The sequence below is a fragment of the Aspergillus nidulans genome, chromosome III (genome assembly GCF_000011425.1).
Source record: "Aspergillus nidulans FGSC A4 chromosome III".
NCBI classification, from domain to species: Eukaryota; Fungi; Ascomycota; class Eurotiomycetes; order Eurotiales; family Aspergillaceae; genus Aspergillus; species Aspergillus nidulans.
Genome location: NC_066259.1, coordinates 1763957 through 1776491, shown reverse-complemented (window position 1 = coordinate 1776491; position 12535 = coordinate 1763957). Strand labels below are relative to the sequence as shown.

General features: G+C 50.1%; 2 protein-coding genes across 2 annotated transcripts, besides 1 other annotated feature; one reads left to right on the top strand and one right to left on the bottom strand.

Moving 5' to 3' along the window:
• Positions 1–12535: part of a sequence feature (contig 1.78 659..353456(-1)) that runs on past both edges of the window.
• Positions 1863–2740, bottom strand: ANIA_04522 (60S ribosomal eL34 domain-containing protein). Its single transcript, XM_657034.2, has 4 exons — positions 2651–2740; positions 2562–2575; positions 2290–2413; positions 1863–2146 (listed from the first exon to the last, which is right to left on the bottom strand). The coding sequence occupies exons 1-4, from the start codon at positions 2672–2674 to the stop codon at positions 1958–1960; spliced, it is 351 nt and encodes a 116-aa protein (XP_662126.1). The 5' UTR covers positions 2675–2740; the 3' UTR covers positions 1863–1957.
• On the top strand, positions 3150–12206 carry prp8 (U4/U6-U5 snRNP complex subunit PRP8; the record flags this gene model as incomplete). Its single annotated transcript, XM_657035.1, has 3 exons — positions 3150–7644; positions 7687–9553; positions 9731–12206. The coding sequence occupies 3 exons, from the start codon at positions 3150–3152 to the stop codon at positions 12204–12206; spliced, it is 8838 nt and encodes a 2945-aa protein (XP_662127.1).

Here is a 12535-nt window from a genome sequence, read left to right as displayed (position 1 = left end):
TTCTAATCAACCCCACCAGCTGCTGCCATATCCTGCGTCTACAGACAACCCTCGGGTACGCGCCTAAGCGACATTGACCTCGAGGCGCGAGGTTCGATATCATATCCCAAGCGGGCTCTTGCTTGAGCTGCAACTGCAAGTGAGAGTTAAGGGAACAAGAGCATTTAGAGTTGCGGCTACGCATCCAGACAATACACACCACCAGGACCACCCCAGTTGAAAGTCTTTTTTTTGGTGTTCTATTTCTCCACTGCCTGGTATGGCGACTAGCAGACGATCCACGTACTACGGATAGGTTCGCCGGCGACCTACAGAGTACCTACCTACCAGCTCTCTGGCTTTACATTCTGTAGAGGCAGATCAGTGGAGCTAATCAGACAGTACTTTCTTTCATATCTTCCTTCCGCGAGCCCGAGCAATCCCAAATATGGTGTGCATGCCTACACTTTACTATTATACTCTTTCCTGCTGATTTGTCCGCCAGCCAAAAGCGCCTCATACAGAGTTATTGATACTGGGAACTCGAGATCGAGAAGCCGCATTTTAGTCTAGATCTCCAGCTCGGCTCAGCGCAGTTCAGCTCCGGCACGGCTCCGAGATATCTCCATCCCGCGGAATCGTGTTAGGGCAATTCTACCTCTCCTGTCGCAAGAAAACTCAAATTACGCAAAGCACGAGGCTTGAGACTAGCTTGGCTCCAGCTGCGGCGTGTCAGCTAGAATCTATGGACCAAAACTTTAGTAATGGCGTACTTTTGGCGCATCTGTAGTATCCAGTTTCCGGTCCAGAGCCCACTGTTCGTCGACGCCATTGCCATGGACAAGGTTCGCTTTGTCCTCGACCGCGCGAAAACATTTCGGCTGCCCATTAGCCTAGTATTATCTATGTATATGATTTATCGGGCTAGGTACTTTCAGGTCTCAAGATGCCTGTACTTTGGCTCGTAGGCTACCCACTGCCTAACACCGAAATATATAGTTGCTGATGAAGAGGGCCGTTGTTTATTTTCAGCCTCGCTGAGGGAACGGAGAAGAACTAGTTACCTCGCTAAAAAGTGTAAAATGTAGTTCGGCTAGCCTTTTTTTTATTTTTTCTCGATATCGGGCAAGTTCTCCGGACAGGCCTTTGTCCTTTTATCGCAGTCTGAAGCAGCCAACTTACTGGAAGGGTTCTTGGGCGATAGGCGAGATCTTCCAATCGTGGCACGTACTATTTACGCGAGTGAAGTCCACTGCATTCCCGGGTGATCAAAAATGTGTACTCTACGTACGTGGACCGCATAGGTAGAGTACATAGGAACAGCAGTTCGCGATCTGGCCTGCGGGCGCCCGCTGTCCGGGCACCTGCACTATCGTCCTTTTCTGGGTTTCATTACAAGAACCTTTGCCTTGGCTAGGATTCGTCTGTAACCAACTGCTGTATTATGCCATGGGGCTGAGCTGAGGCCAGGGCCGGGATGAAAACAGGGTTCAAGATGGCTGTTGTAAGACGGCAGATCACATATGTGGCCCATGGGGTTGGGGCAGGTTGCAATCAAGTGATCGACTCCCGTCTGCTTGTCACGAACTACAAATAATTTGGATTGCTGGCTGGTGCTTGGCGCCAACTTGCACTCATCACCGCAGAGGGGGCAAATGCAAGGGTTGGACCCTGGACATCGCCTTGAATTCGGCCTGGACATTACCCTGACCCGACTGATGTAATGCCTGGGATGGCAACTCCACGAGGATGGAAGAGTAGACCGCTGTGAGAGCCCGAACCCAACACGACGCCTGTTCTGGTCCCTGAAACGAAACCAAGGGGAAGGATAGACTGTCGGTCATAATGTATTCATCGAACTACGACATCGCCGCGCAAACGTTCACAAACGGACTGAACCATAACCGCCAGATTTTATTTTTCCATGATTGATTTGCTTTCCACTAAACACAAGACACCGACTTTGGATATGCACCCCTTAGCGCTTAGCAGCCTTCTCCTGAGACTCCTTGAGCACCTTCTTGACGATCTTCTGCTCCTCGATCAGGAAAGCACGAACAATGCGGTCCTTGACACAGCCGGCGCAGCGGGAACCACCGTAGGCACGGCTGACGTTCTTCTTGGGGCGCGAAATTTGGGCGTATTCGCGGGGGCGGAGGGCGGGGATCTGAATAGGAAAAGTTGGTCAGTCTCGTTGTCTCTTATTACATGTGGCCGTTTCGCTATGTTGAATCCATTCATCGATCCCCTTGTTTTTTTTTTTTTTTCTTGTATATGAAATCCAGCCAGATCCGGGGACTCGGTACTCACACCGGGGAGCTTGATGCCACAGTCACCGCACTTGGGAGCGGTACCCTGCTTCTTGAGGTGCTGGTATCGCAGCTCGCCGCCGGGGGTCTTGACGATGCGGACGCGGTTGGACCGTGTGTTGTACCTGTGCGAAATCTAATCAATATCTGTCCAAATAAAACCTGACACAATATCGTAGAAAATCCAATCCCCAATCTACGCCAAACATCGCAAAATTGTGCTGTATAGACGGATACAACTGGGGAAGGCATTTGGTGGGATTTTAAACGTACGGGTTCCGGCGGCGCTGAGAAGAAAAATTCGATCAGAATTCATTCATTTTTTTTATCGTAATGGGCAAGGACACATAGGAGGAACTCACGTATTGCAGTCTGTTGTTGGCCATGTTGACTGTGCTTGAACCTCTGAAGGGATGGTCAAGAGATTGGCGTCGTCGTCGGTTGTCGTCGTGATCCTCGTAGAATTCTGGCAGTCGTCTGGATTTGTGTGGGTTTCTCAGAGCCCTCAGAGGCCGCGCTAGCGCTCATTTGGCGAGCTTGCGCTAAACCTAAACTGGACTAGCGCGCTTAAGTCGGAGCCGCCACCTCTTTTCGAGCTGCATCGCGAGAAAGGAGCCTGACGTGAAGAAAGAATCATCTTCCATCGTTGTCGCGGGAAGGGGAATCGTCTAGGAGCTGGGTCTTCTTTCATTCTCAGGAAATTGAATTTACTTTTCCGACGCGATACACTTTTCTTTTCATTGACCCGACCATCCTGACTGATGAATTCGCGGTCAGCAGGATCTTTTCTCTCGACTTGAGTCTTGACGCGACTGCACGTCAATCCCGGAGAAGAGTATTTCTATCCCATCAACGACAGCGATGGCATCGCTGCCTCCTCCTCCTCCACCAGGATGGGGTGCGTCAGCGCCGCCCTCGATGCCTTTGGCGCCGCCTCCGCCGGGCTACCAGCCGCCAGCCGACCCGAACGTCGCGAAGTACGCTCAGAAAAAGACAGAATGGCTGCGGACGCAACGGAACCGGTTCGGAGAGAAGCGAAAGGGCGGATTTGTCGAGACGCAAAAGGCTGATATGCCCCCGGAGCATCTCCGTAAGATCGTGAAGGATATCGGCGATGTGTCACAGAAGAAGTTCACAAACGAGAAGCGCAGCTATCTCGGCGCTCTCAAGTTTATGCCCCATGCTGTGCTGAAACTGTTAGAGAACATGCCTATGCCTTGGGAGTCAACGAGAGAGGTGAAGGTTTTGTACCATGTTAATGGCTGTCTTACTCTTGTAAATGAAACGCCCAGAGTTATCGAGCCTGTCTTCCATGCTCAGTGGGCGACGATGTGGGTGTGTATGCGACGAGAGAAGAGTGACAGAAGACATTTCAAGCGTATGCGATTTCCTCCATTTGACGACGAAGAACCGCCGCTTTCGTGGTCGGAAAATATCGAGGATGTTGAGCCGCTAGAGCCGATACAGATGGAACTTGATGAGTCTGAAGATAGCCCGGTATACGAATGGTTTTATGACCACCGACCACTGCTTGATACACCGCATGTGAACGGGCCGAGTTATAGAAAATGGAACTTGGATCTTCCGCAGATGGCCACGCTTTACCGGTTAAGTCACCAGCTTTTGAGTGATGTTGTTGACCAGAACTACTTTCATATGTTCGACCTGAACAGCTTCTTGACAGCCAAAGCTCTGAACGTTGCTATTCCCGGTGGACCTCGCTTTGAGCCTCTGTACAAGGACATTGATCCTAACGACGAGGACTTTAGCGAGTTCAATGCGATAGACCGCATCATCTTCCGCGCGCCAATTCGAACTGAGTATCGAGTTGCGTTCCCCTTCCTCTACAATACACTTCCGAGAAGCGTCAAGGTCTCTTGGTACTCTCACCCTCAAGTTGTATATGTCCGGACCGACAATCACCCTAACCTTCCTGCTTTCTACTTCGACCCTGTCATCAACCCTATCTCTTCCCGCTCCGTCGCGCCCAAAAACATTACAGTCAGTCACGAGGATGAGATTTTTGGACCTGGGGGCTACGAAGATGACTTCGAGCTTCCCGCTGAGGTGGAGCCATTCTTCGCTGATGAAGACCTCTACACGCCCGAAACTGCCTCTGCTATTGCTTTGTGGTGGGCTCCTCATCCATTCAACAAGCGTTCCGGCAAAATGGTCCGCGCGCAGGACGTTCCTCTAGTCAAGCACTGGTATCTGGAACACTGCCCTCAAGGTCAACCTGTCAAAGTTCGCGTGTCTTACCAGAAACTTCTCAAGACGTATGTCCTCAACGAACTTCACCGGAAGAAACCCAAGGCCCAAAACAAGCAGGACCTGCTAAAAACCCTGAAGTCGACGAAATTTTTTCAGCAGACAACGATAGATTGGGTTGAGGCCGGGTTGCAGGTCTGCCGCCAGGGCTTCAACATGCTGAACCTTTTAATTCACCGCAAGAACCTGACCTACCTGCACTTGGATTATAACTTCAACTTGAAGCCGGTCAAGACCTTGACCACTAAAGAGCGCAAGAAGTCACGATTCGGAAACGCTTTCCATCTGATGCGAGAGATTCTTCGTCTCACCAAACTCATCGTTGATGCACAAGTCCAGTACCGCTTGGGAAATATAGACGCCTTCCAGCTTGCTGATGGTATTCTCTACGCCTTCAATCACGTCGGGCAGCTGACGGGTATGTACCGCTACAAATACAAGCTGATGCACCAAATTCGATCGTGCAAGGACTTGAAGCATCTGATCTACTACCGCTTCAACTCTGGCCCTGTTGGTAAGGGCCCCGGTTGCGGTTTCTGGGCTCCAGCATGGCGTGTCTGGCTATTCTTCATGCGTGGTATCATTCCTTTGCTTGAAAGGTGGCTCGGAAACCTGCTTTCTCGCCAGTTTGAGGGCCGTCACAGCAAGGGAGTTGCCAAGACAGTTACCAAGCAGCGTGTAGAGTCTCACTTCGATCTGGAACTTCGCGCGTCTGTCATGGCTGATTTGATGGACATGATGCCCGAGGGTATCAAGCAGAACAAGGTGAACACGGTGCTTCAGCACCTGTCAGAAGCATGGAGGTGTTGGAAGAGCAATATTCCTTGGAAGGTTCCTGGTCTCCCTGCGCCTATCGAAAACATTATTTTGCGATATGTCAAGAGCAAGGCGGATTGGTGGATCTCGGTGGCGCACTACAACCGTGAGAGAATTCGTCGTGGTGCCACAGTCGATAAGACCGTCGCTAAGAAAAATCTGGGCCGTCTTACTCGGTTGTGGCTCAAGGCTGAGCAGGAGCGTCAGCATAACTACCTCAAGGACGGTCCGTATGTGTCGTCTGAGGAAGCTGTGGCAATCTATACCACAATGGTCCACTGGCTGGAATCTCGAAAGTTCTCACCTATTCCGTTCCCAAGTGTCTCTTACAAGCACGATACTAAGATTCTGATTCTCGCTTTGGAACGTCTGCGTGAATCCTACTCTGTCAAGGGCAGGTTGAACCAAAGTCAGCGTGAAGAGCTGGCCCTTATCGAGCAAGCATACGATTCTCCAGGAACAACACTGGCACGGATCAAACGATTCCTACTTACTCAACGAGCATTTAAGGAAGTCGGAATTGATATGAACGACAACTACAGCAACATCAACCCTGTGTATGATGTTGAGCCCATTGAGAAGATCACTGATGCATACCTTGATCAGTATCTCTGGTATCAAGCTGAGCAGCGTCATTTGTTTCCCGCCTGGATCAAGCCGTCTGATTCTGAAGTCCCTCCTCTGCTGACTTACAAGTGGGCCCAAGGAATCAACAATCTATCCAACGTCTGGGAAACTGCCGATGGTGAGACCAACGTGATGATCGAGACAGAGCTATCTAAGGTCTACGAGAAGATTGATCTTACGCTGCTGAACCGGCTCCTGCGTTTGATTATGGACCATAATCTGGCGGATTATATTACCTCGAAGAACAATGTACAGCTGAGCTACAAGGATATGAATCATACCAACAGCTATGGTTTGATCCGTGGTCTCCAGTTCTCTGGCTTCGTGTTCCAGTTCTACGGATTGATGATCGATTTGCTCCTCCTTGGCTTGCAAAGAGCAAGCGAAATGGCTGGTCCTCCCCAGAGCCCGAACGACTTCCTCCAGTTCAGAGACCGAGCAACTGAGACGAGACACCCGATTCGGTTGTATACTCGTTACATTGACAAGATATGGGTCTTCTTCCGTTTCAATGCAGACGAATCGCGCGACTTGATTCAACGCTTCCTGACCGAGAATCCTGACCCGAACTTTGAGAATGTCATCGGTTACAAGAACAAGAAGTGCTGGCCGCGAGACTGTCGGATGCGTTTGATGCGCCATGATGTCAACTTGGGCCGTGCTGTCTTCTGGGATTTGAAGAATCGTCTCCCTCGCTCCATTACCACCATTGAATGGGACGACACCTTTGCCAGCGTTTACAGCAAAGATAACCCTAATCTTCTGTTTTCCATGTCCGGCTTTGAGGTTCGGATCCTTCCCAAGTGCCGCAATCTTAATGAAGAGTTCTCGGTGAAAGATAGCGTGTGGTCGTTGGTGGACAACTCCACGAAAGAGCGTACAGCACACGCCTTCCTACAAGTTACGGAAGAGGATATTCAGAAATTCAACAACCGAATTCGGCAGATTCTGATGTCGTCCGGCTCAACCACCTTTACCAAGATCGCAAACAAGTGGAATACTGCTCTGATTGCCCTCTTTACGTACTACCGTGAAGCTGCTGTGTCCACCGTCAACCTCCTCGACACCATTGTCAAATGTGAGACCAAGATCCAGACTCGCGTCAAGATCGGTCTGAACTCCAAGATGCCGTCCCGTTTCCCTCCGGCCGTCTTCTATACCCCGAAGGAACTAGGAGGCCTCGGTATGATTTCAGGCTCGCACATCCTCATTCCTGCCAGCGACAAGCGATGGTCCAAGCAAACCGATACCGGAATCACCCATTTCCGCGCGGGTATGTCACATGACGAGGAAACTCTAATCCCCAACATCTTCCGATACATCATACCCTGGGAGGCCGAATTCATCGACTCTCAGCGCGTGTGGATGGAATACTCGCAGAAGCGGATGGAGGCTCAGCAACAGAATCGTCGTCTTACCCTGGAAGATCTCGAAGACAGCTGGGATCGCGGTTTGCCCCGTATTAACACTCTATTCCAGAAGGACCGCAGCACTCTCAGCTTCGACAAGGGTTTCCGTTTGCGCGCTGAATTCAAGCAGTACCAACTCATGAAAAGCAATCCTTTCTGGTGGACTAGTCAGAGACACGATGGTAAATTGTGGAATCTGAACGCTTACCGTACCGATGTTATTCAGGCACTGGGTGGTGTAGAGACTATCCTTCAGCATACTTTGTTCAAAGCAACAGCTTTCCCGTCCTGGGAGGGTCTATTCTGGGAGAAAGCTTGTCTTGCCAACGGCACCCAGTTGTTGCGATACGATGGCACCAAGGTCAATGTCGAGGATGTCAAGGAGGGAGATCTCCTTCTCGGTCCTGACGGTGGACCTCGCCGAGCTTTCAACGTTGTCAGCGGCAAAGATCGTCTCTACCGTATAAAAATCGACGGGGACAAGGAAGATCTCGTCGTTACCGCGAACCATATCCTGGTCCTTCATCGAGCGAAAGCAATGAACACCAGTGTGTGCTTCGATCGGTCAAAAGAGCAGCAAGGTGGCGCTGGCGAACAACTGGATATATCTGAAGTATCAGCAGCAGAGCGCTACGACACTGTAGAAATGACTGCCGCTGAATTTGCTGCACTACACCCGCAGGAACGAAGTTGGTATCGAGCCATCAGATGTCCTGGTTTCGAATTGCCTGAGCAAGATGTGCCAGTGAATCCGTATTTCCTCGGCTTGTGGCTGGGTGATGAAAGCCGCAATCAATCGGCAATCTATTCGAATCATGAAGAAGCACTCCGTGAGTTCCTCGTCAGTCATGCTGCTGAATTGGACATGCATCTTGTCTACCATGGTCAATCGGCATACAGCACCGTCTGTAACAAAGACAGACCAACCAATAAACGGATTGGGCCTGCGAATCAAACTCAAACAGTGCGTCCTACGATTCGTCAAACTCGACGGACCATTCGCCAGCAGCGGCTCGCCGCGGAGCATGCCGCTGCAGAGTACACCACACAGCGTGAGACAGCTAGCTTAACTCCCCTTCTCGAGTCGCCCACGAGTGACAAACACGGCCTTCTTTCTAGCGTCGAGACTCCTGGGAGACTGTCCGATTCTGTGACAACCGAGCTCCCAATGTCCAGATCTGCATCTGCCATGAGATCTATTCGAACTGCATCCGGACTGTCCGAATTTAATGATGTGACGAACGTGTCCGCTTCCATGCCAGATATCCAAAACTCCGGTATTAAGAACCAGGGAAGAATTGCAAAGGTGACCCGACAGCAGGATTCCAAGGGAGAAGTCGACTTCCGACAGCAATATTCTCAAGCAATCAAAGATGACCTGGAGTTGCTTGAAACAGATATTGAAGATGATGTTGCCAGCTCTGACGAAATTGAGGATGTTTGCGTGGTAGGCTCGGAAAATGAACTGATTGGAAGTGAAAAACAAGACCAGTCCGGTCGCCGTCGCCAAATCCATCGTCTACGAACTGGTCATCGAGGATATGGCGATCTAAGTGATGACGAACAAGAGCAACTCTTGGATTCTGTCGTCGAGCGTTATGCTGGGGATTCTCGTCTGAATACACTCCAGCAGGAACTTAGCAAGATGGGTATACTCAATCCTGAAACAGGACCTATCAACGACAAGAAGCGTATTCCACAAGTCTTTATGCAAAACTCGCGTTCCGTTCGCCTTTCTGTGTTAGCAGGACTTCTTGATAGTGACGGATGGTATATTTACCCAGAAAACATGTTCGGTTTCGCGCAGAGTGAGCTCTGTCATAAGGAGCTGTTCTGGGACGTTGTTACGCTAGCAAGATCTTTGGGATTCGGCGTTTGGACAAAGAAGCGCATGATGCCGGACCCAACAGGAAAGAGGATGTCACCAATGCTGGTCGCCCAGATATCCGGAGACTTGGCTGAAATCCCATGTGTTCTCGCAAGAAAAAAGGCCATGCCGCGTCTTATTCCCCAGTCACATAGTTTTGCCATCAAAGATATCTCTCTCGAATCTGAAGCAACTGAATGGGCTGGTTTCCGCGTTGACAAAGATCAACTCTATCTACGACATGACTATGTTGTACTGCATAACAGTGGCTTCGAAGAGTAAGTCTCACTTGACCTGCCCCCTTCCTTGTTTTCTTCCTTTTGCACTTCTCGTGGTCGGATTTTGGTTATAGGCCACCCTCGATACACCTTCTTTCGCTGCCTAACTCACGAATCCTAATTCTAAACTCCCATTGTTCACGGTTGACCCGCGGCCAAAACTAACTAATTCTCTAGGTCTATGAAATTCAAGAAGCTCACGAATGCCCAGCGTTCTGGTTTGAACCAAATTCCTAACCGTCGGTTTACGCTATGGTGGTCGCCAACCATTAACCGTGCCAATGTCTACGTTGGTTTCCAGGTGCAACTGGATCTCACGGGTATCTTCTTGCACGGAAAGATTCCCACTCTCAAAATCTCGTTGATTCAAATCTTCCGTGCTCACTTGTGGCAAAAGATCCACGAGTCCGTAGTCATGGATTTGTGTCAAGTCTTTGACCAGGAACTTGAGCAGCTTGGCATCGAAGCAGTCCAGAAGGAAACCATTCACCCGCGTAAGTCATACAAGATGAACAGTTCGTGTGCAGATATCTTGTTGTTCGCCACGAACAAGTGGAACGTAACCCGGCCTTCCATCCTCTTCGACACTAAGGATGTGTACGAGCCTACCACGACAAACAAATTCTGGCTTGATGTGCAACTCCGCTACGGTGACTACGACTCTCACGACATTGAAAGATACGTTCGCGCTAAATACCTGGACTACACAACCGACAGCATGAGTATCTATCCGTCTGCAACGGGTCTGATGATCGCAATTGACCTTGCTTACAACCTGTACTCGGCATACGGGCAGTATTTCCCTGGCCTGAAAACGTTAATTCAGCAAGCGATGGCCAAGATTATGAAGGCCAACCCTGCCCTCTATGTGTTGAGAGAACGTATTCGAAAAGGTCTACAGCTGTACGCTTCTGAGAGCAATCAGGAGTTCCTGAACTCTCAGAACTATTCGGAACTCTTCAGTCCTCAGATACAGCTGTTCATCGACGATACCAATGTCTACCGTGTCACTATTCACAAGACCTTCGAAGGTAACCTTACGACCAAGCCCATCAACGGTGCTATATTCATCTTTAATCCCCGCACTGGACAGCTGTTCCTGAAGATTATCCACACCAGTGTTTGGGCGGGACAAAAGCGTCTTGGTCAGCTTGCCAAGTGGAAGACCGCAGAAGAAGTCGCGGCTCTTATTCGGTCCTTGCCAGTCGAAGAACAGCCCAAGCAGCTTATTGTTACCCGAAAAGGTCTTCTTGACCCGCTTGAAGTTCACCTTCTCGATTTCCCTAATATCTCCATCCGTGCTTCTGAACTCCAGCTGCCTTTCCAGGCAGCTATGAAGGTTGAGAAGCTTGCAGACATGATTTTGCGCGCGACAGAGCCTCAGATGGTTCTGTTTAACCTTTATGATGAGTGGCTCAAGACTATTTCACCATACACCGCGTTCTCCAGATTAATCTTGATTTTGCGTGCCCTTCACGTCAACATCGACAAGGCGAAGATCATCCTTCGGCCTGATAAGAGCGTTATCACCTTGGAGCACCACATCTGGCCCTCGCTTTCTGATGAAGACTGGATGAAGGTTGAAGTGCAATTGCGCGACTTGATTCTGAACGACTATGGCAAGAAGAACAATGTCAACGTCCAGAGTCTGACAAGCAGTGAAGTCCGAGATATCATTCTCGGTATGGAAATTAGCGCGCCCTCCTTGCAGCGACAGCAAGCAGCGGAGATTGAGAAGCAACAGGAGGAGGCCAAGCAACTCACAGCTGTGACAACAAAGACGCAGAACGTTCGCGGCGAAGACATCATTGTCACTACCACATCTCAGTACGAGCAGCAGTCGTTTGCGTCCAAGACTGAGTGGCGTACTCGTGCGATTGCCACGTCCAACCTCCGCACTAGGGCAAACAATATATATGTCTCGTCAGACGATATCCGCGATGAGGGTTATACGTACATCATGCCGAAGAACATTCTCAAGCGGTTCATCATGATTGCCGATCTTCGCGTGCAGGTAGCCGGATTTCTCTATGGTAGCTCGCCTCCAGACAACGACCAAGTGAAGGAAATTCGGACCATCGTCATGGTCCCGCAGGTGGGTAACACTCGCGAGGTTCAACTTCCTCAGCAGCTACCGCAACACGATTATCTCAACAGCCTAGAGCCCCTCGGAGTAATCCACACCATCTCCGGCAATGAGCCGCCATACATGACTGCACAGGACGTGACTCAGCATTCTCGCCTGATGAATGCCCATTCATCCTGGGACAAGAAGACAGTGACGATGACCGTATCGTTCACACCGGGTTCGGTCTCCCTTGCAGCATGGGGTCTTACTCCCCAGGGTTACAAGTGGGGAGCCGAGAACCGGGATACAACTTCCGATCAGCCGCAGGGATTCTCGACCAGCATGGGCGAGAAGTGCCAGTTGTTGTTGAGTGACAAGATTCGCGGATACTTCCTCGTGCCCGAGGACAACGTCTGGAACTACAGCTTCATGGGAAGCTCGTACGGAAGTGTCGAGAAACGCCCGGTATATGTCAAGATTGACACCCCGCTTCGGTTTTACGACGACCAGCATCGCCCACTGCACTTCCAGAACTTCGCAGAGCTGGAGGATATTTGGGTTGACCGATCTGATAACTTTGCTTAAGCGACGGAAGGCGTTTTAATGTTTGTATTTTTCACCCTTCGTCTCTCTGCATTAATACATTTGTGGTAAACTTGTTCTTACTTGTTTCATTATGATGATCTGAAAGCAATATTATGGATGAAAGGAAAAGGCATTCTGGGGATGAACTGGCCAGTATTGTATGTATTTAGTTTAATAAATCTGTTCTCGGCCAGTGATCTCTACGAATATAGTAATCATCATCTGGGTGTGGTAGTCCGAGCCCACTAGGCACTGTGGGACTTGAGCCTGAAGGTCCCTTCTTGCCATTCTGCCAATTCTTTCGACATTTCCTCCATCGATACTCCTCG